The sequence below is a fragment of the Plasmodium chabaudi genome (assembly GCF_900002335.3).
Source record: "Plasmodium chabaudi chabaudi strain AS genome assembly, chromosome: 7".
In the NCBI taxonomy this organism is placed as follows: domain Eukaryota; phylum Apicomplexa; class Aconoidasida; order Haemosporida; family Plasmodiidae; genus Plasmodium; species Plasmodium chabaudi.
Window position 1 is genome coordinate 236,120 of NC_030107.2, and position 24,306 is coordinate 260,425.

The 24,306-nt window shown below is 23.5% G+C and overlaps 11 protein-coding genes across 11 annotated transcripts; 6 read left to right on the top strand and 5 right to left on the bottom strand.

The window, feature by feature from the left end:
* Position 1: 1 nt before the first annotated feature.
* Positions 2-1,094, top strand: PCHAS_0706000 (conserved Plasmodium protein, unknown function; the record flags this gene model as incomplete). The annotated part of the gene is made up of 2 exons (XM_730741.2): positions 2-865; positions 951-1,094. The coding sequence occupies 2 exons, from the start codon at positions 2-4 to the stop codon at positions 1,092-1,094; spliced, it is 1,008 nt and encodes a 335-aa protein (XP_735834.2).
* Positions 1,095-1,578: 484 nt separating this feature from the next.
* PCHAS_0706100 (mitochondrial large subunit ribosomal protein, putative) lies at positions 1,579-2,218 on the top strand (the record flags this gene model as incomplete). Its single annotated transcript, XM_016797612.1, has 3 exons — positions 1,579-1,719; positions 1,871-1,972; positions 2,096-2,218. 3 exons carry the CDS (start codon positions 1,579-1,581, stop codon positions 2,216-2,218), a joined length of 366 nt encoding a protein of 121 aa, XP_016653548.1.
* Positions 2,219-2,742: 524 nt separating this feature from the next.
* On the bottom strand, positions 2,743-3,235 carry PCHAS_0706200 (40S ribosomal protein S21, putative; the record flags this gene model as incomplete). Its single annotated transcript, XM_740220.1, has 2 exons — positions 2,743-2,877; positions 3,122-3,235. 2 exons carry the CDS (start codon positions 3,233-3,235, stop codon positions 2,743-2,745), a joined length of 249 nt encoding a protein of 82 aa, XP_745313.1.
* A 1,294-nt stretch (positions 3,236-4,529) lies between these two features.
* Positions 4,530-5,797, top strand: PCHAS_0706300 (ATP-dependent (S)-NAD(P)H-hydrate dehydratase, putative; the record flags this gene model as incomplete). The annotated part of the gene is made up of 3 exons (XM_016797613.1): positions 4,530-4,590; positions 4,685-5,430; positions 5,516-5,797. The coding sequence occupies 3 exons, from the start codon at positions 4,530-4,532 to the stop codon at positions 5,795-5,797; spliced, it is 1,089 nt and encodes a 362-aa protein (XP_016653549.1).
* A 449-nt stretch (positions 5,798-6,246) lies between these two features.
* On the bottom strand, positions 6,247-8,619 carry PCHAS_0706400 (oocyst capsule protein Cap93, putative; the record flags this gene model as incomplete). Its single annotated transcript, XM_735583.2, has 1 exon — positions 6,247-8,619. One exon carries the CDS (start codon positions 8,617-8,619, stop codon positions 6,247-6,249), a length of 2,373 nt encoding a protein of 790 aa, XP_740676.2.
* A 1,123-nt stretch (positions 8,620-9,742) lies between these two features.
* On the bottom strand, positions 9,743-13,055 carry PCHAS_0706500 (conserved Plasmodium protein, unknown function; the record flags this gene model as incomplete). Its single annotated transcript, XM_016797614.1, has 6 exons — positions 9,743-9,918; positions 10,085-10,256; positions 10,405-10,554; positions 10,725-11,350; positions 11,516-12,354; positions 12,439-13,055. 6 exons carry the CDS (start codon positions 13,053-13,055, stop codon positions 9,743-9,745), a joined length of 2,580 nt encoding a protein of 859 aa, XP_016653550.1.
* Positions 13,056-13,665: 610 nt separating this feature from the next.
* PCHAS_0706600 (conserved Plasmodium protein, unknown function) lies at positions 13,666-14,412 on the top strand (the record flags this gene model as incomplete). The annotated part of the gene is made up of 1 exon (XM_739851.2): positions 13,666-14,412. One exon carries the CDS (start codon positions 13,666-13,668, stop codon positions 14,410-14,412), a length of 747 nt encoding a protein of 248 aa, XP_744944.2.
* Positions 14,413-15,035: 623 nt separating this feature from the next.
* Positions 15,036-17,689, top strand: PCHAS_0706700 (conserved Plasmodium protein, unknown function; the record flags this gene model as incomplete). The annotated part of the gene is made up of 2 exons (XM_016797615.1): positions 15,036-17,505; positions 17,604-17,689. The coding sequence occupies 2 exons, from the start codon at positions 15,036-15,038 to the stop codon at positions 17,687-17,689; spliced, it is 2,556 nt and encodes an 851-aa protein (XP_016653551.1).
* A 428-nt stretch (positions 17,690-18,117) lies between these two features.
* Positions 18,118-19,409, bottom strand: PCHAS_0706800 (translation initiation factor eIF-1A, putative; the record flags this gene model as incomplete). The annotated part of the gene is made up of 6 exons (XM_016797616.1): positions 18,118-18,123; positions 18,271-18,451; positions 18,574-18,669; positions 18,796-18,880; positions 19,064-19,147; positions 19,394-19,409. The coding sequence occupies 6 exons, from the start codon at positions 19,407-19,409 to the stop codon at positions 18,118-18,120; spliced, it is 468 nt and encodes a 155-aa protein (XP_016653552.1).
* A 1,806-nt stretch (positions 19,410-21,215) lies between these two features.
* PCHAS_0706900 (DNA-directed RNA polymerases I and III subunit RPAC1, putative) lies at positions 21,216-22,226 on the top strand (the record flags this gene model as incomplete). The annotated part of the gene is made up of 1 exon (XM_736563.2): positions 21,216-22,226. The coding sequence occupies one exon, from the start codon at positions 21,216-21,218 to the stop codon at positions 22,224-22,226; it is 1,011 nt and encodes a 336-aa protein (XP_741656.2).
* A 783-nt stretch (positions 22,227-23,009) lies between these two features.
* On the bottom strand, positions 23,010-24,138 carry PCHAS_0707000 (DnaJ protein, putative; the record flags this gene model as incomplete). Its single annotated transcript, XM_016797617.1, has 2 exons — positions 23,010-23,845; positions 24,015-24,138. 2 exons carry the CDS (start codon positions 24,136-24,138, stop codon positions 23,010-23,012), a joined length of 960 nt encoding a protein of 319 aa, XP_016653553.1.
* Positions 24,139-24,306: the final 168 nt, after the last annotated feature.

Genomic DNA, 24,306 nt, shown 5'->3' on the forward strand with positions numbered 1-24,306 from the left:
AATGGAAACCAACGAGTTTGAAAATACTGATAACGAAACAAAATCGAAAGAAAATTCGTCTGATGAATCTAGTGATACACCTTATAAAAATCGATTTCGTTTTAAAAAAAGCTCAATTCAAATAAAAAAAAATAGTTTACTAAAAACTAAAATTAAAAATGCTAATTTAGAAGGAACGACACAAAATGACTCAGCATTGGGTACCCCTGTCCAGCTGAATAATAAGGATGATCAAATTTCGTCTAAAGAAAATAATGTAATAACAAATGATATACCAAATGAAGAATTAGAAAAGGATTCTATAAAAAAAAATTCCCAAATTTCCCAAAATTCCCGAAACAAAAAAGCGAGTGTAGAATTTACCAAACTCGTATCCATACAAAAAAAAAATATAAAGAATGGTGATGAAAATGTTGCAAGCGGAATAAAGAATGGCGATGAAAATGTTGCAAGCGGGATAAAGAATGGTGATGAAAATGTTGCAAGCGGGATAAAGAATGGCGATGAAAATATTACAAACGAAATAAAGAATGATAAGAAAAAGGAAAAAAATGTGTTATTAAAAAGTAAGCAGCTTGATGAATTAAACCCATTGTCAAATGACAAAAGTAAATGTAATAATACAAACATCAAAAATCCTCTTGAAAGTGCTTCCAATCTTAATAAATCAAAAACTGATAACCAAACTGTTAATAAAAAAAATGAAATTCATAAAAGCTTTCTAAAAAATAAACAAAATTTAGTAAATAATAATACAAATCAGATTGATACTCAAAATAATTCACCCGAAGTAACAAATTTTAATACACCAACGGACAAAAGTGATGAGTCCCCATTAGCCCTCCTTAAGAAGCATGGGAAATTGGTAATTTTTCAAAAAAAAAAAATAATGTTGTTATATATGAATATATAATTAATTCCCCTAATTTTTTATAACCCTATTTGTTTAGATAAAATATATTAATGAAATACACATGACCAATTCAGAAGAAATCATAAATCTTCGAAACGAATTTTCAACTATAAAAAGCGATCTTAATAAAATAATGAACATAATAAGTGTTAGTCAAAAAGCTGTTTCATCTTTAAAATAACCAAAAAAGAGAAAAAAAAATGAACAAAATTAATATGTGCATATAATGACTCTCTATACATGACTAATGGACATGTATTTTTATATTCCTACATATAAACACCGAATTTGGATAATTATTTTAAATTATTGTTAATATGTTCATCATTTTTTTTTATAAAAAATTTGTATTAGTGTTATTATTATATTTCTATTATCTTTTCATTTTCATATATTTCAATGATAATGAATAATATTAGATTAATCATATATGAAGAGCACATTTTCACTGAAAATAAACTTTACAAAATTTTTTAAATTAAATATGAACTAAAAATATACGAATATATATACTTCATACATTTCTACATTATATATATATTTATTTATTTACCTATGTGTTTTATTTATTAATTTGCTTTATTTCTCTTTTTATTTTTTCCTTTTATTTTCTTTCCAATTTTCCCTTCCTTTTTGTTTGCCAAACTCATGCACATACAAGTATAATGAACGGGAACCTATTTTACAAACACTTTGATATTTCAAAATGCCTAAACTTTAAAAGCTTTTTTTTCGTAAATAAAAGAGGTGTTCTTCAATCAAAATTTCAAAAAAAAAATGAAACGTCTTACAATTTTCCATTCAAAGTAAGTCATTTTATTTATGAACAAGTCAGATCATTTGTAACACAATACTATATTTTTAGCTATTTTACATTGCATGTACAGAAAAAAAAGTTTTCACCAATTTTTTTTTCCACTCTATATATTTCTTTAAATTCCAAAAATACTGTATTAGGTTAGTAGAACTACCTCTGGAAACTTGCCAGTGTACACTAAGATAAGGAGGCATGGCACAATAGTGACGACAGTTGTTCGCCACATTTACGGAGACATAAAGGTAGCTTAAATATACTAAATAAATCATGCACACACATTTGTTCATACATACTTAGCATGTTTGTGATTAGCTAGCTGTTGTACGCCAATATTATATACATGCATATATATTATTTATTATAAGGTATTCAAAGAGCATTTAAGGAATATATGTGAAGCCCCTGTCAGAGAACATATAGGATATATAGAAGTCAAGGGGTTACATACTATTAAAATAAAACAGTGGTTACAACATATAGGGTTTTGAAACGAACATATTAATAAAATATAATAAGGGGTATAAATATATATTTTATTTCCCTTTTACATTCTATATTATATTTTGACAATTTTTACTTTTTTTAAAATATAAACTTTTTTTTGTTACATATAAACTTATTTAATAAGCTTATTTTTATGTTATTTATTTGAAAAAGAAAGAAATATGACCAATTCGAAAGTGTGCAAAATTAATAATTTCTCACTTTTTATTATTAATATAAAATCACCTGACTGGTCATAATTTTTGGAAAATTTATTATTTTTGTAATTTTTAATAAAATTAATCGCAAAATTTGGAGAGCAAGTTTTACCGATGAAAATGCATTACGTAATAAAATGCGAAATAGTTTCGTTAAAAAAAATTAATAAATTTAAAAAAGTATAAATAACAACAATGTTATTAATATGTAATAATGGTACCATATATAAATCATAACATGTAAAAACAATAATCTCCAAAATGTCTTGTTTCCTCTTTTTCTACATATTTCGTTAACTTGTTTATTTCATTTAATTTGAAAAGGATAACATTTTTTTCTCATGTAATAATCTGTTTAAGCATGCGTCAGATTCTCCTCTTTGTCTTACATAACCAGAAATTGCGAATGTTTCATTTTCGCCAGTATATACTCCGTTTTTATCAACCTGAACAAGCAAGGCAAATAAATTCATGCATATATAATATGTAAATATGTTCCATGAAATATGCATACACATACATATTTATTTCTATTTTCAAAAGCTATAATAGAAACACTACTAAAGCATCCTCCTCACATCATTCAACTTGTGATACATAAAAACGAACATACATTCATATGCTTGTAAAATTCACAAGCCTTTTTTTTATATCCATACATATTCATGCGTATTTTTATGCAATTCTTACCATGCCAACATTTATTTGAACAGCTCCATGTTCTTTTGCTGGGATTAATCGAGAAGTGGCTGAGCACTTTCTTGGGATATAAATATCTACTAATACTTTTTGATCGTTAAACATTTTTTTTAAGTTTTATTTGTATAAGGAAAAGTGGAAAAATAATTCCAATAAAAATTGTAGGAAATTGTAAAAAATATTTTTATTTTTTTTATAAAAAAGCTAAAAATGTTCTCTTTTTAAAATTAGAGTATTTTTAAATAAAAAACTTTTTATACAATATTTAAATTTTTTATTGTTATTTTTTTACTTAATATATTAAAAAATATATTCTATATTTTTTTTATGAATATATAGTATTATTTATTATTATTCCATAATAATTTTAAAATATATGCATATCCAATTTATTATTATTTTTTCTTGCAAGCTTTGAATAATAATACAATTCCTGTTGTGTATATGAAAAAATAATATATATTAATTTGGCAAAAAAAAAGCTTGGGTAATTTTAAGAAATATATATGATATGCAGTATATAGAGAATTAAGTATATGCATAGCAATATAAAACCGTTTACTTCCCATATATATATATACATTTAAAATAAGGCTGGAAAAATATGAAAAAATATTTTGCCCTCATTCCCCTTTCCCCTTCCCCTAAAATTGGCTATGCCTTATTAATGCACGCACGGGTATTATTATAATTTGGTAGTTTTTTTTACAGACAAAAATAAACGAAAAAATAATTTTTATATAATAAAATTTAAAGAGTATTATATTTTCTTTTATTAAAAAATTTCATAATTAAATTTTACAAATTGATAAATCATTATTTTTTATATGAATTAATAAAATATTGTGGGAAATATACTTTGCCCCTTCACAATTGCAACATTTTCCCCTTCATCCTGTTCAAAAGGAAAAAAAGGGAATAAAATACATTGCATATATTATATTTATGTGATATTCTTGAAAGGCATAGCCATATCAAACTCTTTACTATGCGTAGAGTTATCTACATATCTTCAAATTTTATATAAATGAAAAAAAAGTACTACCATTACTAACCAATTAAACAGCTTTAACTATTCCACAAAAAATTCAAACAAAAATTCGAATAAAATTTCAAAAGGTATATAACATTTGCTAATATGTTTTATTTTTTTCCCAACAAATATTGTTAATAACTTAAAAATAAAAAAAAAAATTAGTAAAAACATGTTTTATAGCCAATTATAAGACCTTTTACTAACACACAAAAAAAAGCCATACAAATGCAAGCACAATTCTATTTACGCTTTTTCTCTTATTGTATGAAATAATAATTGTTACTTGCCATTGTAGCATTTTTCTACATTTGTATATTCATTTTTTTTTAATATTTCAAACCCCAAATATTTAAAAAAAAAACAATGGAAGAATTTCCATTTCCTTCGTCACTCGATCTTTCCCATTTAAATAAAATCCTTTCAAGTAAAAAATAAAATTAAAAATAGTTATACATATTAAATTATGACTGTTTAAAATGTTCGTTTATTAATGAGTTTCTTATTTCTCTTTTATTAAGATAAGACATTATATGAAGGAAAGGAATTTATTTTGCCTGAACTTTTAGAAAATGGGTATAAAGGCTATTTCGGAAAAATATGTATAATTGGGGGAAGTGAAATTTATTCTGGAGCCCCATATTTATCAGCTATGAGTACACTAAGATTAGGAGCTGATTTATGTTTTGTTTTATCTACAAAAGAATGTAGCATACATTTAAAAAGTTATAGTCCTGAATTAATTGTCTACCCATATTTATACACAAGCAAATTCCCAAAAGAAAATAATAAATATGAGGATTTAGAAAAATCTATAGAGTATTTATCAAATAGAATTGATAGTTGTGTTATTGGCCCAGGACTTGGAACAATAGACAAAGAAACAGAAAACTGTTTAAAATATATTATTAATATATTTATAAAATCTAATATATTTTTAATATTGGATGCTGATATTATTCAGTTTATTATTACTAATGATGATATATTTAATCTTATAAAAAATTACAACAATTGTATATTTACTCCAAATAAAAATGAATTTAAAAAAATGATATATTTTCTAACAGAAAATAAACATATACAATTTAATCACCTCGATACAAATCAAATAATACTACATGCTCATCAAATAATAAAACTATTTAACGGACCTAAAATATTAATAAAAGGTTTTCATGACATTTTCGTATCAAAAAAATATTTTTTTATTTCGTCAGTTCAAAACCAATCACTTAAACGGTTAGCAGGCCTAGGAGACATACTGGTATAGTTTCCTCCATACTATTCCGTTCGTTTACCATTCCATTTTTTCTTTTTCATTTCATTTATTTTCCTTCTTACTACTTTAGACGGGTCTTTTGGCTGTATTCCTTGCTTGGGCATCCAAAAAAAAAGATGTACTTCCCCCCGAAATTAAAGGCAAAATTTTAATTACCGATTTGTGTGAATATTCCGAATACCTAGATGCCCTTTCTGCTTTCAATGCATCCTATTTACTCAAATACATTTGCAAAGAAACTTTCAAAAATTTTCACATCGGTCTTATTGCCACAGATGTCATAAATACTATTCCACTACATTTCCAACATGTTTATTATGAAGACCCAAAGAAAAAAGACGGGTCTAAATAATGGTAATATTTATCATGTACGACGCCACTAAATTATGCCACCCATTTTTCACCTTATTTTACTGCTGATTTGCAACACCGCTTAGCAATTTCAGCAGCATTTATAATGCCGAAAATGCGACTCTCTTTATTGATTTAAAAAAGATACACACAAAATATGGTGAACGACAAATTACCAAATGCTCAAAATGGGTGAAGAAAAAAACACCCAATTTAAGTAAAATTAGTGAAAAAAATTTAAATAATTCCGAAAAAGTTTTACTAAACAAAACAAATAATAATTAAGAAACATAAAATTAGCGGAAAGCCCGAAAGAATTACATATCAGGCAAATAAAAAAAAATTATAAAATTATTTAAAAAAAAATTTTAATTAGCTAGTTGACTCGCCAAATAGCTATAATCGCTTAACTGAAAAAAAAAAAAAAAAAAATTTTTTTTTTTTCATGAATTAGCTAACTATAGAAAATGTCATCAAATCTTCATGAGGCAAGTTATATTGATAAAGAGTTTCTTCTGCTTCTTTTTTTTTGTACCATTTTGGAAATGTGTAATGCTCATATACAGTAGAATTATATTCAGTAGATCTAGTCATAGAAATTGTATCATCATTTGTTTTAATTTCTATAGATCCACCAATAGGAATTGTTTGAAATCGAATTGAAAGATTAAGTAATAATTTTTTCCAAGATTTTGGTAACTTTTTAGAATTTTTTAATACTAATGCTCTTTTATATCTATTATAAGTAGATAAATATAATTTTTTTTGTTGATACATATGTTTTATATAATTTTTATCTATATCTGAATAAAATAAACTTAAATTATTAGAAAAAATAGAATGAAAACTTTCTGTATATTCATTATAATCTTTTGAAGACGCAGGATAAAAATATTCCTTTAAATCTTCTAAATCATCAATATCATCATTATCTATATTTACATTTTTTATCATATATTTTTTTAAAATTTCCATTTTTTTTTTTTCAAAAGTAAGATTTGAATTTCTCAACGTATTTAACCCAACTCCTAATAAGGCTGCTTCTAAATCATCTCGGGGTTGTAAAAATTCTTCAGCTGAAAGACGAAAGGTTCCCCAATGCACACCAATAGCTATTTCAGCTCGTATATCTCTCCATATTTTTACAGATTCCCATGGATGGATATGATGATATTTTAGTGAATTGTTTGGTTCGTATGCTCCGATCGATATAGCAGCAAAATCAAATGGTCCATGTAATCTTCCGATTTTCTTAAATTCTTCAAAATCATCTTTTAAATAGGCAGTATCACCAGAAAAATAAAATTTAGACTTCGGGCCCTTCAATATTAATGAACCCCATAATGATTGATTAATATCACTTAAATCCCCTTTTCTACCTGACCAATGTAATGCTGGAGCATAAATAATTTTATATTTATACACATCTATATCATCTTTTTTACTATTCCATAATCCATCTTTACATGTAAATTGATTATTGTTTATCCAACATGATACCCATCTTTCATCACCCCAAGATAATTCAAAAATTTTATCAGGTTTACAACCTTCTTGTATAAAAAATGAAGTAGTGCCCTCTGGAACATACCACATAACATCTTTAAATTTTTTTAATTTACATAAAATTCTTACATCTTCTTCCATAATATGATCATTATGATTATGTGAAATAAAAACAGCATGTAAATCCTCAGGAAGATTAGAAATATTACATGGAGATTTAGATATTCTTTCACCTAAACCTCCCATTATTTTTATATTTACCCAATTTATTAATGATCTTGCAATTCCTTTAAGACTTAATAATTCTATTTTAAAAACTGGATCCACTAATATTTTAAATCCATCTACAACAGCTAAACCTGTTGCATGCCCTAACCATGTATAATGTATTCCATAAAAATTAGGTTCTTTATTTTTATTATTTTTATACAAGCGTTGAGACAAATCAGATTTTATAAACTTAGGAGTTAAAACAGGCATATCTTTTTTTAAAATTATTTCATTAACTTTTTGGGCTTTTCTATGGTTTTTAAACCATGTAAATAAAAACCCATAAAATTTTGCATTTTCAATAATTTTTTCAGCATCATCCTGAGTTATTACATCCCAAGGATATATATATTCCTTATCAATTTTTATAGCTTTTGTTAAACTATGAGGAGTTATAGCTTGCTTTAAAAAACTTCGAAAATAGACATACCATTCTGTAGACAAAGATCTTTGATTTACAGAATAATTTAAACTTGTATTTCTTAAATATTTCATATTTTCTAAATATACACTAATAAAATTATTATCAATAACTTCACTTCCTAATACATTTTTTAAATATATTGTATTTCGACTTTTTGGATTTTTTATACATACAAAATTATCATCTAAATTATCATCATAAATATCATTATCAATTGAACCACTAATTAAATATTTTAAAAAATTACTACATTGTCTTATATATTTATTCAAATTATAATAATTTGGATTTTCCCATTTTTGTGCTTCATCATAATTTTCGACTATTTCATCCCAATTATACCAAATATCTATAAAACGATTACGAACTATATTTAATAATATAAGAATAGTAATAAAGGATATAATATTAAGACTTCTTTTTTGTTTTTTAGTAAGATTATATTTTTTTAAATTATTAAAATTGAATAGAATTCTTTTCTTCCTTTGTGGTATTTTATGTTTAAGCCATTCTTTACACGATATATCTACATCATCATGAAAATTACAAATATCAGACTCCTCATTCTTTTTCGTATTTCCATCTTTTTGAATTTTCGGATTATTTAAATTTGGATTAGCCATATTTTATGCTTTTTAATTTTTTTCATTCTTCATTTTGAAGCATATCTAACTCATTTCATCATATAAAATAAAAGCGAATTTTAAAAAAGCATAATCAGCCAATATGATTGACAAGTCATACATATAAATATATGTGCATACACTTTTGTGTTAAATGGTTTAAAGAAATACAGCAAGCCGTTTTACCTTTCTCGCTGATATCCTTGTTCTATCGTCTTTAATTTTAAAAAGTTACCATGTTCTTTAAAATAAATTCAAAGCGTTTTTTTTAATTTAAAAATGCGATTACTAGAATAATTAAAAAATATATACACATAAATATTCACGCTCTTTTTGAAGCATGATAAAATTAATAATCGAAAATATACATCGCATTTATATATATTATAGAATGCATTTCCTATTTTTTTTATAATTTAAAAAAATAAAAAATGAAAATAATAATTATTTAATAAAATATAGAAGCTCTTGGACAAATTACAAAATAATGGAAAGAGTGTATGATTGATGCGCAAATTAAATATTCATTTTTTTAAAAATCATATCATATAGAAAATTTCAAAATACTTAATTATGTTTGCAAAATATTTAATATGTTTTTATTTTTATATATTTTGTAGTATTAGATTATTTGCTCGATTTAATTTTTCCCCCCATTTATTTATGCACATGAATACACACTTGGCGATATGCCATTTGATAGTGGTTATTATATTTTTATTTTATTTTGGCTATTTATGTTTTTTTTTTTTTTTAAATTTTATTTTTTTTTTTATCATTTTTTCTTTGTAATTAATTTGTATTAATTCAACAATTCGCATGAATATACTAATATTATATAACCAAAAAGTGTAGAATAAAATTGAGAAATGCTATAATATAAATGTATGCTAAATTCAATGAAATCAAAATTTTAAATAATGAAAAATATATTAAAAAACTAGCTTGCATAAATATATATTTCACACAATTCAAATTTTATTTCAAAAAAAAAAAATTTTTTTTTTTCATATTTTACAAAGAGAGAAAAAAAGGTGTGTGCACGGCTAAAAATACTGTTACGTCTTTAAATATTATTCTCTATTTTTCTCAAAAAATGCATTAAACAATAGTATATACACAACTATTTTGTATTCCTAACATAGTCATAATAATTATCCAATTCTTTTTTTTCTTTTTTATAATTATTTTCTTGTATAATAGCACTTTCTGCTTCCATATGCTCTATTCTCCATATTTTGTTTTTTATTTTTTCTTTTACTAGCCATTCATCATTTTCTACAACGGCTAGTTGGCTAGCTAAAATGAAATACAAAATAAAAATTTTACATTTACAATTTATGTTTACGCATATGCACACACAAATCTTTCTAATTTACATGGGCATATATGCTTATCCCATTTTTATGATACAACTACGGATTTATTTTTATAAATACACATTTTGGGGTGCTCTTTTGCTTACTCTCAATTTCTTCTTTTATTTTCAAATAAATATCGAGAACACATTTTTCTTCATAAACTATCATAGACTTTAAACTTGAAAGCATAGCTTTTGTCTCATAAAAGTGCTTAAGATATTTTGTAAAGCTATCTGTTATTAGTTTACATATATAATATATCATATATTTAGCATTCTACAAAAAAATACAATTTGTTTTACACAAGTTATGAATATAACCCCAATTTTAATAGCTCTGCATAATATATGATATAGAAATATATTTAAATATATATGTGTATGTTACTATTATTTCGAGCAATTCAATTTTTTGATATATATACCATGTATTCCTTTTTGTCTAAACTACTTTTTTGAATTTCTATCCAGAAACTCATTAAAACTTCAAGTAATAATTTATTCTTTTTTGTATAATTTTTAACTAGCTCCAAATTATCATCGTTTTCAATACACGGAAACAGCAATTGTACTACCTATACAATGTTTCCATAAATAAAGAAAAATATGAAGTCTTATTACTGTTTTAGAATTTATTTTAACGTGGATATTTGAAAATGTACAAAACACATACATATAGTGTGATTTAAGTTGAACTAGTTAAGAAATACTTTTTTAGAAAATACATGTGTGCGTGTCATACCACTGATTTCATTCTTATGGTGCTCCTTTTAAATGTTCTTAGCAAATTATCTAAGGTATTATTTTTTAAAAATAATTCAAAATTATACAAGTTATTTAATAAAGACATGCTTAAAAATTTCAAAAATATTAAATAATATAATTCATTTTGAAGCATAAATTGTTTGTCTTTCAATTCTTTATTAATAACATAATAAATATAAGAAGAAATAGGATCTGTTTTGATTTCTTCTGATTGTAAATTATTTTTTATATATAAATATAAAATCCCAAAATAATATACCTTTAATAAGTTTCTTATTTCCTTCTTTTTAATATTTTTTAAATTTTCATTTTTATCTAATTTACAATAATTATTATGAACAAGCAATATAAATTCTTTTGTAAAACACATTTTTATTAGTTCCTCATTATTAAAGCTAACATAAAATACCACCTCTAAATGCTTGGAATATACATATATATGTTGATCTTCATTACTAATATTCTTAGTTTCTTCCATTTTTGTCATTATACTTTCTATAATTTCGTTTACTATTTTTTTTTTATCTTCTAAATGCCCACTAAAATCGTAAATCCCTATTTCTTTTAAGATATCAGCACACACCAAATGTAGCGATTTTTTTTCACCTGACATTTAAGAAAAAAAAATATGAACAAGTCATGAAAATTGCAAGCAAATACAAATTGTGTGCATACCTTTATTGGAAATATAAGAATTTATGAACATTCAAAATTATGCATGCACACAAGATATTTCTCAATATAAATGTATTTTTCACCGTTTAAGCATACCGTCAAGGATCGGAATATCATGACATAAAAAATTCAAAGAAAATTTTATAATATTTTTTATCAATTTTATGCACACATTTTTTGTTTCCCCTACTTCGCTTGATATGTCATCTTTCAACGTACTCTCTTTATCCTCTTTCATTCCATAAGGGTCTATACAACTGTCTAAATTTATTTCGGAAGATGGACAAAGTATAAGTTTCATAACAGTTCTTAAAATACAAAATAAAATACAAAGAAAATCATCGATAAAATTATCAAAATTTTCTATTCCTTCATTTTTAAACACTAAAATATTTTCTATACAATCTATTATATTATTTAAATTATGAACAAATGATATATCTTGATCATGTAATATATTTTTTTTTAAACCAAGTAGGAATAAATGAATATAGCTATTTTTATTTTGTATTATATAAAATATTAATTTTAACAAACTTATGCAAGTTAAATTTGGGCTTTCCTTTTTTATTTTTATCAAAATATTCTCTAAAATGTTGTTAACATAACCAAGTTCGTTTTTGCTTACTAAAAAAGCTATACTGTCTTTTTGATTTCTTATAACAACATTTATAATTATTTCAATAAAAAAATAATGTTTATTATCAACCTTATCATTATTATTTAGAAATATTTGAGAATTAAATAAATCTATAATTCCACAATTAATTATATCATCATCAAATTCTTTATGTCTTGATAATATAAGTAAAATATAAATGATATATTTATCTGATTGGTCATAATTTAAATATAAATTTGTTAAACTGTCTATTACTTTCCCTTTTGATATTAGCATTAAATATAGATCTTTATAGTAGTTTGATTCTATCATTCTACAAAAATATAAACAAATAAAAATAAATTATAATAAAAAAAAAAAACAAGTAAGTCAGGAAGGTACAAATTTCTAGTCTCACCTTAATGCATATACCAAGAAATTTGTCAAATTATTTACAATTGCTATAACTAAATTTTGTACTCTCTCATTAGTTAATTTTGAAAAGCTCGATTCTGTTTTTGTATTTTTAAAATAAAAACTCAAGTCAAGAATGAAGAAAAAATATAATTCAATTTGTTCAATATATTGAGGATCATGCTTTAATTTTACATTTATAAATCGGTTAGACATATTTTCTATATGTATAAACAGCAATCTTTCAAAAAAAACATTTTCGTTTTCCTCTTTAAACTTAGTTATAATTGATTTTAAAAAATTATTTAAATTCACAATTTCTTTATGCCCAAAGCATTTATATGTTTTATAAAAATGTAATAAAAAGCTAATGATATTTTGTTTGCTATCATCGGCTATGTTTATTATGTCTTCTCTTTCTATAATATCACAAATAAGTTCGAAGCTCATTTCAGTTGTTTGGGTTATAGGCACATTATCGTTTTCTATGCTTTCAATATTTTCTACACTTCCAATATTTTCTACACTTTCAACATTTTCTATATTTTCAATATTTTCTGCACTTCCAATATTTTCTACACTTTCTATGCTTTCTCCATTTTCTCCACTTATTGTTTCCATTTTTAGACAATTTTAATTTTTCTCTATATGCTTATAATATAATATACCTTTGTCTATCTACTTAAGTGCAGACAAAATGAAAAAAAAATTCTGAACATGTTAATAAATTTATGAAATTTGTTCATAATTTCAATTTATTAATAGAATAAATTGTCTCTTAAAAAAATTAGTAAAATTTTTTTTCAAAAAATAAAAGCATGAATACTGGTCCGTAATATGAATATACGCAAGTTTTTTAGACCCCGATTTTTACTGAATTAACATAATTATAAATATGCATATAATAATTATTATTTTTATATTTTTAGCTGAGTAAATTAAAAAGATAAAAATAGGAAATAAGTAAAAGTATGCCGATTCATAAAAAAAATAATCCTAAATATATGTCTATCCAATAAATATCACATCATATGTTTTAATACTTAAATGTGTATGATATCAAAAGTTAAAAAATTCGCGAAATAAATATATCAAATAAAATCAATATCTTTATGCCGTCTTCTTTTTCACTTTTTTCAGTTTATTTTTTTTTTGTGAAAAATATCATAAAGTAATTTACTAAATAACCATTTTTTCATGACCTATAATTTACCATTAATAAGATAGGAAAATGGATGAAGCTATAAAAGGCCAACTATCTAAATCATCAAAAATAAATACAAATAGTATACAAATAGAAGACTTACATCTATTGAGTGATGAACCCACACCTTCTGAAATTATAGATAACACAAACAATGAAGAAATATATTTTACCAATAATAATGAAAATAAAAATATTGGGCCCTTAAATGCTAGTAGTCCTAATGAGACACCAAAAGAAAATAATCCAAAAAAAAACAGTATAGATTTTGAATCTTTAAACCAAAATATTTTTAAAATAAATGTCTTGTCAAATGAAAATTGTAAAGATTGTACTGACACATATAAATGCCAAAATTGTAATCAGTTAGAATGTAATAGTATGGAACAAAAGAGAAATAGTAATATAAAAAATCGGAAAAAAAAAATTATAAAAAATTATGAACATGACATAAATAAAGGTAATCAATCAGATAGCTACAGCTATGAATCCGATGATAATTATATAGATGATATAAATAATATTTTAAAAATAAAAACACAAAAAATTGAAAACAAAAATAGATCTACCTATATATCACAACACAAAGAAAGAATAAAAGACAAAGTTAAAAAAAAAAAAAAAAACTATTTAAAAAATAATTTTTTAACAACAAATAAAAAATCGAAAGAAAATATTAAAAGAGCTAGTATAGCTACTATTATGTTACAAAATTTTTCGAATAGTGATACTGACGAAACTAGTGATTGGTCAAGTAAATCTTATGATATATAACTCGGATCTACAAAATGTTTCTATAACTTAAACGTATTAAAAAATTATTTTCATACTTAATTTTGATATATTATTTATTTACATCCCCCTTTTCATTTTTAATTATATTGTATCCACATTTTTAGACATTATTTATGCACATATTTTGTAATTTTGTATTTTAACAAACTTTTTTCTTTACAACATTTTCTACACTCTCTTTTGAATATAATATAAGCATCCATTTTGAATTTCAATAATATTTCTAGTGGATAGTGGAAAGGTCATGATTCTCTCCAATTATGCAAAATTTTGAAAAGTTTAAGAATGTTTGTAAACTGTTATTTTCTCCATATTTTTCTCTTTGTATTATTTGCCAAGCTAGAAAATATATTTTTTCAAAATGTGCACACGATAATATATGCACACATTATTTTACGTATTTAGTATAAACATAAAATGGAGACCTCATTTTTCAGTTGAAAATTTATTATGAAATATTTTTAAATAAAAATGCAATTCTTTTTTTAACTAAGAATGAAACAATATGCCCATATTTATATTCACGATAAATCGCTTTAAGGGTATTGCAAAAAAATAATATATAAAATAATTTCCTAAATAAAAGAGAAAAATAAAAAAATATGAGAGTAACCAATTTAAGAGGAGAAAAATTAAGTAATGTCTATTTATATAAAAATGGTGAAATAAAATTAGTAAGAGAATTAGAAAATGTTTTTATTAAAAATATAAGTACATGTAGTAACAGTATAAATATATTATTAAAAAAGGAAGACAATATAAATAAAGGAAATAAAAATAAGTCTCATAATACATTCATTCAAATAAATAAAGAAATAAATGATCAGTGTACTAATTTAAAGAATGGACAAAGCTATATAAATATTTCTTATAGTGATATTTTTATTAACAATTATGTAGACTCCGATTTAGTTTTATATTCAATTCATGAACAAGACCGAAACGAAATTAAATACGAAGTTGATAAAGAAAAAGACAAAGAAGTAAATACAAAAATAAGTATAAATAATTTAAGAGAGAGACTTATAAAGAGTGAAAAAAATAATGTATGGACATACTCTATAGACGACATAGCTAGTACAAAACATGAAAAGGAAAATGAAAATAAAGATGGAAACTCTATTTTAACAAACAATTACAACAATAGTGTGCATACAAAACATGTGCCTACAAATTGTGAAAAGGTTTATTTTTGCCGCTCTGAGTTTTATGCAATTGATGGTAAAAATAATGTTTGTCGATGGGATGTAGACATATCTAATAATACAAATATAATAAAATATAATTATTTATCAAAATTTTTAAGTTATATAAAATTTACAGAAAAAATTATAGACATATCTTGTGGTCATAGTCATGCACTTTTTTTGTCCGAAAATAAAAACTGCTATGCATATGGAAATAATAATACTTATCAAATTTCTGATGAAAAAAATGCAAATTTTGATACTCCCCAATTAATTAAAATTGATAAAATAAAATATATAGCTGCTGGACATTCACATAATTTAATTTGTACCTACAAAAATGAAATATATGGCTGGGGAAATAATATCCATAACCAAATATGCTTAGGCGAAAATTTCATCAAGTCTCCAAAACTTATTTTGAACCAATCAATATGGAATCGTATGAGCAAGCAAGCTAAAAGAGGGAGAAGAAAATTGGGTGAAAAAATGGGTGAAACTAATACGGCTGGGCAAAATGGGATAATCCCTAAAAAATATTCGACCCAATATAAACAAATAAATAATATTCATTACAAATTAAAAAAAGTGAAAAATGAAAACACGTTTGAAGTAAAAAAATTATGTTGTGGTTTTTCCTTTTCTTGCATCCTTATGAAAAATAAAAATTGTTATGTTTTAGGTATCACTGATTTTGTTAACAATCAAAATGGGAAAGAAATAAAAATAAATACATTTAAAAAAATTAATAAAAAAAAAAAAATTGATAATATTTTTTGTAACTTTTTTGATATAATACTTGTAGATCATCTTAAAATTTCAAAAATATTTCCACCTATAATTAATCCGAATTTGAACAATAAAGTTCATATTCTTTTTAATTTTAAAATAAAACGTAGACATAATCTACAAATCAAAATAGCAAATCAATGTTTATATAATTGTAAAAAATGTTGTAATGAAGTAGACAAGGGATGTGATGAGAGTGACGAAAAAACGGACATGGATTTTTTTTTAAATTATGATAGTGACCATTCCGAACATTGCCAACGTTGTGAAATAGAACAGAGTAGCGAATATGAACAAGCTGGAGAAAAAATTAAACTATCATTACAAAAGTCATCAAAATATATTTATAGTCAAGCTAGCCAATGGTGTCCCTTTCCAAAAGTTGATACAAAAAATGAAACGAAAAAATTATTAATTAATTTAACTTGCTCAAATAGAATTCTTAATTATAATAAAACAGTATATGTCTCAGAATATGAAGGAAGAATAAAAAATATTTTTCCTAATAATTTTGCTTTAATGAAAAATCTTAAAATAAAAATTAAAATAAATAAAGTTCCTATACATATAAATTCAGATTATATATATGTTTTATATGAATATGTAAATGAAAATAATCAAAATAAAATCTACAAAATAATTAAAGGAGTAATGAATAAAAAAAGGACATACATATATTCAAAATTGCCAATACTATTACAAACTGATATTGCATGTAAAGAAGACAATCTTCAGTTATCCACCAACACAAATAGTGATACCGATGAAAGTGAAAACCCTAATTATAAACAAGCATTTACTAAGTGTAATGTATATTATTCATTTGGTTTTTACTTTTACAAACAACCATTTTCTATGTTATTTATAAAACCAGAAATTGTAAATATATCACCAAATAATATTAATTTACATGAAAATAATATTATACATATTGATATGGCACATTTTTCAAAATCTTTTAAATTTATATATATAATTTTATATAACCCTAATTTTAATTTTATACTCACAAAAGCTTACTACAATTCACACACAAATAATTATAGTTTTACTACCCCATTGATTTCTGCTACAGCATTTAACCAAGCTCAACACGGTATGCCAAACTAGTAAATTATTTATATGCATGACGCTCTATATAGCTAGCTACAATATTAAAAAATTCTGACATTGTCATAATTTTTTTTTTTGCAGATTTCATAAACTTCCATGTGTTTGCTTCATATAACAATGCTGAATATAGCGAAAACGAAATTAAGTTGACTATCACAAATTTATAGGACTAATATATAATTTTCACATTTTTATCAATTCAATTTTTTATCTTAATTAAATTGCAGGGATGCACAACTACTAATAATATTAAGGGGTAAGACCACTGTTGTAAAATGCTCACTCCAATTGTCTAGCATATTTATTCCCCACATATTTAATCCACCAAAAATATAACATAGCAAATTGCATACATGTTTAATGTTTCGATATTTTTATATTTTTTTTAAATATTTATGTGACATATTTTTAATTTAAGTCTGTGTATTATGAATGTGTCGAAAAAAAAAAAATATAAAAGAAATATATAACACAGATATATATATACTCATAAATAACATATAATTTCAAAAATGAAAAAAAAGCAATGAATTATATATTTTTCAATTATAAATATATGTAATACAAATCGCCTAATTTTCAATCCTTCATAATCTTATATCTGCAAAGTGAAAATAAAAAAAAAACATGATATTAGTAAAAATTATGTGTATGTATAGAAAAAAAAACTATTATATATGCTGGTGTATCATCGGCATATTTATCAAAATAAAAAAATATGGATATAAATAATTCATATAAAACTTACATCTTCTACATCCAATTTTCGATCATTGTTCATTTCTCCTTGACCTTCATCATCCGATTCGTCATCCAAAAATTCTACGCCATGTTGTCCATCATCATCAAATATATCAGTTTCGTTGATTTTGGCTGTTTCTGGTAATTCACCATGTGCCTTTAAGCTCCTTGCTTCGTCAGGTGTATACCTATAATTACATTTTAAAATTTTATTAATTAATAAATTAAAATAATGAAAGAATATCCAACCAATTATAAAAAACATTTCACAATCTATACATAATCATATCTATGCATTATAAGGACATACTTTGCTATAACGTCTGCTTTACTATCTTGATAATCTCGTAACGAAACTAAAATTATATCACCAGAATTAATCCAAACTCTCTTTCTCATTTTACCCCTACAAATAAATATAAAATTTGGTATTTATATTTACAACAGTTTTGTTTTACACTTCTTTTTCATTAAATTGTCATAATTGACATAATTTGCATAATTGCCATAACTATTCATTTTTTATTCAAACCTAATGTGGCATAGTCGCTTAACTCCGTCAAAGCAATGCGCTTCCAATCGTCCATTTCCCAACATTCTCAATACTTGGGCATATTCTATATAAAAAATACATGCACAAGTCATACAAATTTTATGTAAACAAGATATATGTTCATAATATTTTTTACAAAAATGTATATGCATTATATTTTATGTCACAAAATTCGTGTAAAATATATTTTATCACGCCCATATGTATGTACAATAAAAAGGCTCATGCATTTTGTGTTATATATAACCTTGATCGTCTTCCTTGTATAGCAATTCTCTTTTTTCTCCTTCATTGTCATTTTTTCCTCTTCTCCTGTTTTTACCTCCCTTACCTATTTACAATTATCAATAATTAAAAAAAAATATGCACATATAATAATATTGGTAGAATTTATATGCTTATTGCTAGTATATTTTATGTATGTCTATATTTTTTTAATAAATTATATTGCATGTACATATAAATTTGTCGCTTTAAGACATTTATATATTAACTGTTCATAAAAAAATGTATTTCATAAATTTGTGTGCAATTATATGTAATGCAAATAAATTGCTGTATAATAATTTTTGATAACCTTTATTTTTTGGCATATTTAAAAAATGTTACATAAAAAATTTGTTTTTATTAAAAAATTATAATTTTGTATTATCTACAAATGTTATTGAATTATCCCTTTCTGGACAGTTTCCTTTTTACTAAACTGTAATATTATTGTGTTGGTTTACTAACGTATTTAAAAGTTGAAAATGTGAATATTTATAGCTAGCGCAAGAAATATATTATTTTTTTTTTTAATAGAATATTTTAGCTAGCAGTATGTTACATAATACAACAGAGTTATATATGTATTGATAACACTTTATTTATCTAATTTTTTGTATTTGTTTCTTACTAAATGTAAATTCTTCAAAATTTTCATAATTTATTTTTATTTCTGTGAATTATAAATACACAAATTATATTATCAACAGTTTTCTTATTTAATCTCGTCTCGACAAAATGGTTTACTATGTTGTTTACTACGTATTGTGCCTTTTGTTAAAAAAAAAAATAATAAAATAATTTTGATAAAATATATCAAAGGAATGTTGCGAAATAATTTTATAATCAACCAATTAATGAAGTACTAAAGCTTAAGGTTTGTGTAATTCGATATATCGTAAAAAATTTGCGTAATTGCTAGGCGGATTTGTAAAATAAATAAAGATTTGAATATCTACTTCTTTCTATTAATATGTATATATTTACAAATATAACAGTATTCTATCAAATAAGTATATATTAAATAATTCATATATAATTATATGCTAACTCGTAATGCTACTTTTATTAATAAAATGTATTTATGCATAAAAATACAAAAAAGTGACTTTCGCAACTATAGAAGAAATTTTCGTGTTATAAGAGGCACATCGAAAAAATAATTTAACAAAAATATTTTAAAAATTTATAAAGTATCCATAAAAATTATATTTTAAAATTGTAACTATATACTTATATGTTTACTATAATATGCATTCCATACAAAGGATTTTTTTTTTACTGGGTTAACGAAAGGTCATATAATAATATTATATATATTTCTGTTTTAGCTATATATTCATTTTGTATATTAATTTTTTGTAAGCTGCGCATTATATACGGAATATATAGTATGCATACATTCCAAAGGCAGCATATATTTTTTATTTTTAATTCGTGGTTATATAAACCTATATATTTTGTAATTAGTAAAAAAAGAGGCGTAATTATTGTATAATAACCACTACAATAATATATATATTTTTTTTATCAAAAAATTTTCATATTTTTATATATGTAAAAACAAAAGTATTCGTATTTGTAAAATGGCATAAATCAGAAAAAAATCACCGACCCCTATAATCATCAAATCACCTTAAAAAAAAAAAATTCGAGCCTGAATATTTTCATTTTTTATAATTCACAAAAAAATACATAAAGCTTAAAAAAGCAACTTAAAAAAAAATCATCATCAAAAATTAAATATAAATTCAAAATATTCTTTTCATATATTTTTGCTACAATATCATAAGTAAATTTTCAACATTTTTAGAAATCTACAAAAAAGCTGTATTAAATTATTTTTTTGTGTGAGCTAGCCAAATAAAGCTTATCATAGCTGTCATACCATTTGGCAGATCAATACGTACTATAGTGAACTCGTACAAACAGATAAGTAGTTGTAGGAAGTGACACGAAACAGATTCTACATGTGTATGCGATAGTCGATTGGTGACATATTGCTTTACCTGTTCAGGAGGGAAAATAAAAAATGACTCGTGAATATATCGCCAAAACTTAAGCTAAATAAATATAACTAGTCGACATAAATAAAAACGAAATAAAGAATCACGTAACATTTAAATCACAGCAAAATGAGTGACATAAAATATAAAGACCAATTTGTTAAGATGGGTCAGGAAGGACCCCGAAATGCTACAACTACAAATTTCTATGGTAGTTACTTTCTTACAGAAAATGAAAACTTTTTTGATATTAATAAATTTGAAGAAAATTTAGAAATGAAAATAATAAAAAACGAAGAAAACTTATTAATATTAGAAATAAAAAATTTAAACGTATCAATTGCTAATGCATTAAGAAGAATTATGATTTCAGAAGTACCTACAATTGCTATTGAAAAAGTAAATATATTTCAAAATACTGGAGTAATAGCTGATGAAATATTATGTCATAGATTAGGATTAATACCTTTTAAATTTAATGCTGATTTAATAAATTTTAAAGATACATATGAAAAATATAATAATTTAAATTGTTTTTGTTTTAAACTTCATGTAAAATGTAATTCTATAAATAATAATAAAATTGGAAATGAAAATTATCAATGTATTTATTCTAAAGATTTAAAATGGTGTCCATTAAATGAAGAACAAAAAATAAAATTTGAAAACAATCCACCAAAAGTAGTTGATGATAATATATTAATAACAAAATTAGGTAGTGGACAAGAAATAGAATTAATTTGTTTTTTAGAAAAAGGGATTGGAAAAACACATGCAAAATGGTCACCAGTTTGTACTGCTGTATATAAAATGTTTCCAAGTTTTAATTTTGATGTACATGAAAAATTTACTAATAATGAAAAAAAGGATCTAGTTAATATCTGTCCTAAAAAAGTATTTGATATAGAAGAAACTGGAAATTTAGTTGCAAAAAATCCTTTAGATTGCTCTTCATGTAGAGCATGTATTGAAAAGTATCCACAAAAAATTTCATTTCAAAAAACAAAAAATCATTTTATTTTTACTGTTGAATCAACTGGTTGTTTTTCATCAGCAGATATTTTTAAAAAAGCATTAAATATTTTAAAAGAAAAAGTTATTAATGTTAAAGAAATGTTAGAAGAACATACACCCTCTTGATCATTTTTCCCTTTTAAAAAAATCTATTCGTTTCAATTATTTTTTTTTTATATTTATTGTCAAACCAAATTAACTTACACCAATTTTTCCACATTTCAAAAGCTTTTTATTTCCACATTTTTTAAATTCAATTTTTTCCATAAGGACATATATTTAATTCATTGTTTGTTTGAATAAATTCATTGCATTTTCGCGTAATTTTTCATGCCATTTCTCATAATGTTTGCCAATTGTTTTGAATATATACACATGCATGTGTATAAAAAAATATGCGAAATTATTACCATACCAATGTTTATGTAAATCCATAAGCTTATTATTTTTTTCCACATTATGTGTGTGCACTTAGTGTATCCATAATTTTTGTATCCCACTTTTTCCAACTTTATCATTATTTTTTGCGTATTATTCATTTATAAACATATTTTAAATTGTAGCATATAATTAGTTTATTCCACACCTTTTTCAAAAAGGAATAAAATGAAAGACACAATAAAATTACAAAAAAAATGAAATAAATAAAAAATTGAAAATTTACATAAACTTAGTGAATAATTGTAACATTCGTTGTAATGCTTTCTACATATATGTGAAAACAAAAATTATAAATTTTGAAAAAAAAAAAAATTATAAAAACTAGCCAAATATATTTTATTATTTACATGACTTGTTCAGGTAAAACAAAATTATTAATAAATGGATATAAAAAAGTGGACAAAGAAATGAGCTAACCATGTAGACATACAATATATCTCATTCTTGTTTTTATATCGAACAATTTAATTAATCATTATAGTTAAAACTAAAACCTTTTTTTTTCATTCGTTTTTCTTTTTTATATTTTCCACTTGATATTTTTTCTAGTCTTTCTTTTTCTCGAATTTCATCAAGAAATTCTTGTTTTTTTTCCTTAACCCATAATTCTTTTTTTAATAACATTTTTTTGTTATCCTCATCAAGGGCATTCCATTTATCCGATGACATATTTAGACATCTTCTTGTGATATAGATTTTATCAGATTCATCATATTCACTATTTAATATATAATATTTAACTATCCATTTAATAATCCATATTATAAAACATATAATTTCTTTAACAACAATAATAACTTTAAAAAAACTAAAAGTACTCGATTTTCCTTGACTTTGATTATGTTGATTATATAATTCTTGTGCTATTTCAATTTCTATATCTTGTTCAATTTTTTGTTTTTCTTTACTTTCATATTTTCTATATTGTGGATATTTTTGCATTATTCTTTCTTGCACCTTTTTTCGAAAGTCTTTATGTTTGGAAAATTTATGAAGGATAGTTCTCTCTTCATATTTATTATTTACATATTGAATTAGAATTCCAAATAAAGCTATTATTACTATTGCTAATATTACTTTAAATAGTTTAAATAAAAAAAGTAAATTTAAGTTAACTATATTTATTATACTATCAGGATTTTTTAAATAATAGTCATAATATTTTCGACTTCTTTTATTTATTAAAACATTATATGCTTGTACTATCTTCTTTTTCTTTTTTATATTATAGTTATCGCTTAAATTTTTTAACTGTCGAAAATAGGACGACCTTATGTCTTCGATCGAAGCCTTTTCGCTTACACCTAACAAGAGATTGAAGAAAAAAATACGATAAAATGATAAACCCAAAAAAGGCACACACACACATTTTGAAAATAGCTAACTACGTCCACTATTCAATATTGTGCTGTGGTATTTGTCTGTTTTTTTATGTTTTTTATGTTTTTTATGTTTTTTATGTTTTTATTGTACCTAATACGGAGTAGCAATTGTCCTCATTACAGTAAAATCGGCTTACAACATTTTTAAATAAGCAATTTACATTGCTTGTCAAAATGAAAAAGAGCAAAGATATCAACGGAAAATATATTTTCATTTTAGTGATAAAAAAATATGTAATAATAAAATAAAAATACAAAAGAATAAATTAAGTTCAATTAAAAAAAATGGCTTAATATCAATGCTATGTGTGTTACTCCTACTTTTGTGTTTATTTAAATATGATTCATATTGTTTATATATATCCCATTTTATGCTTGTTTCC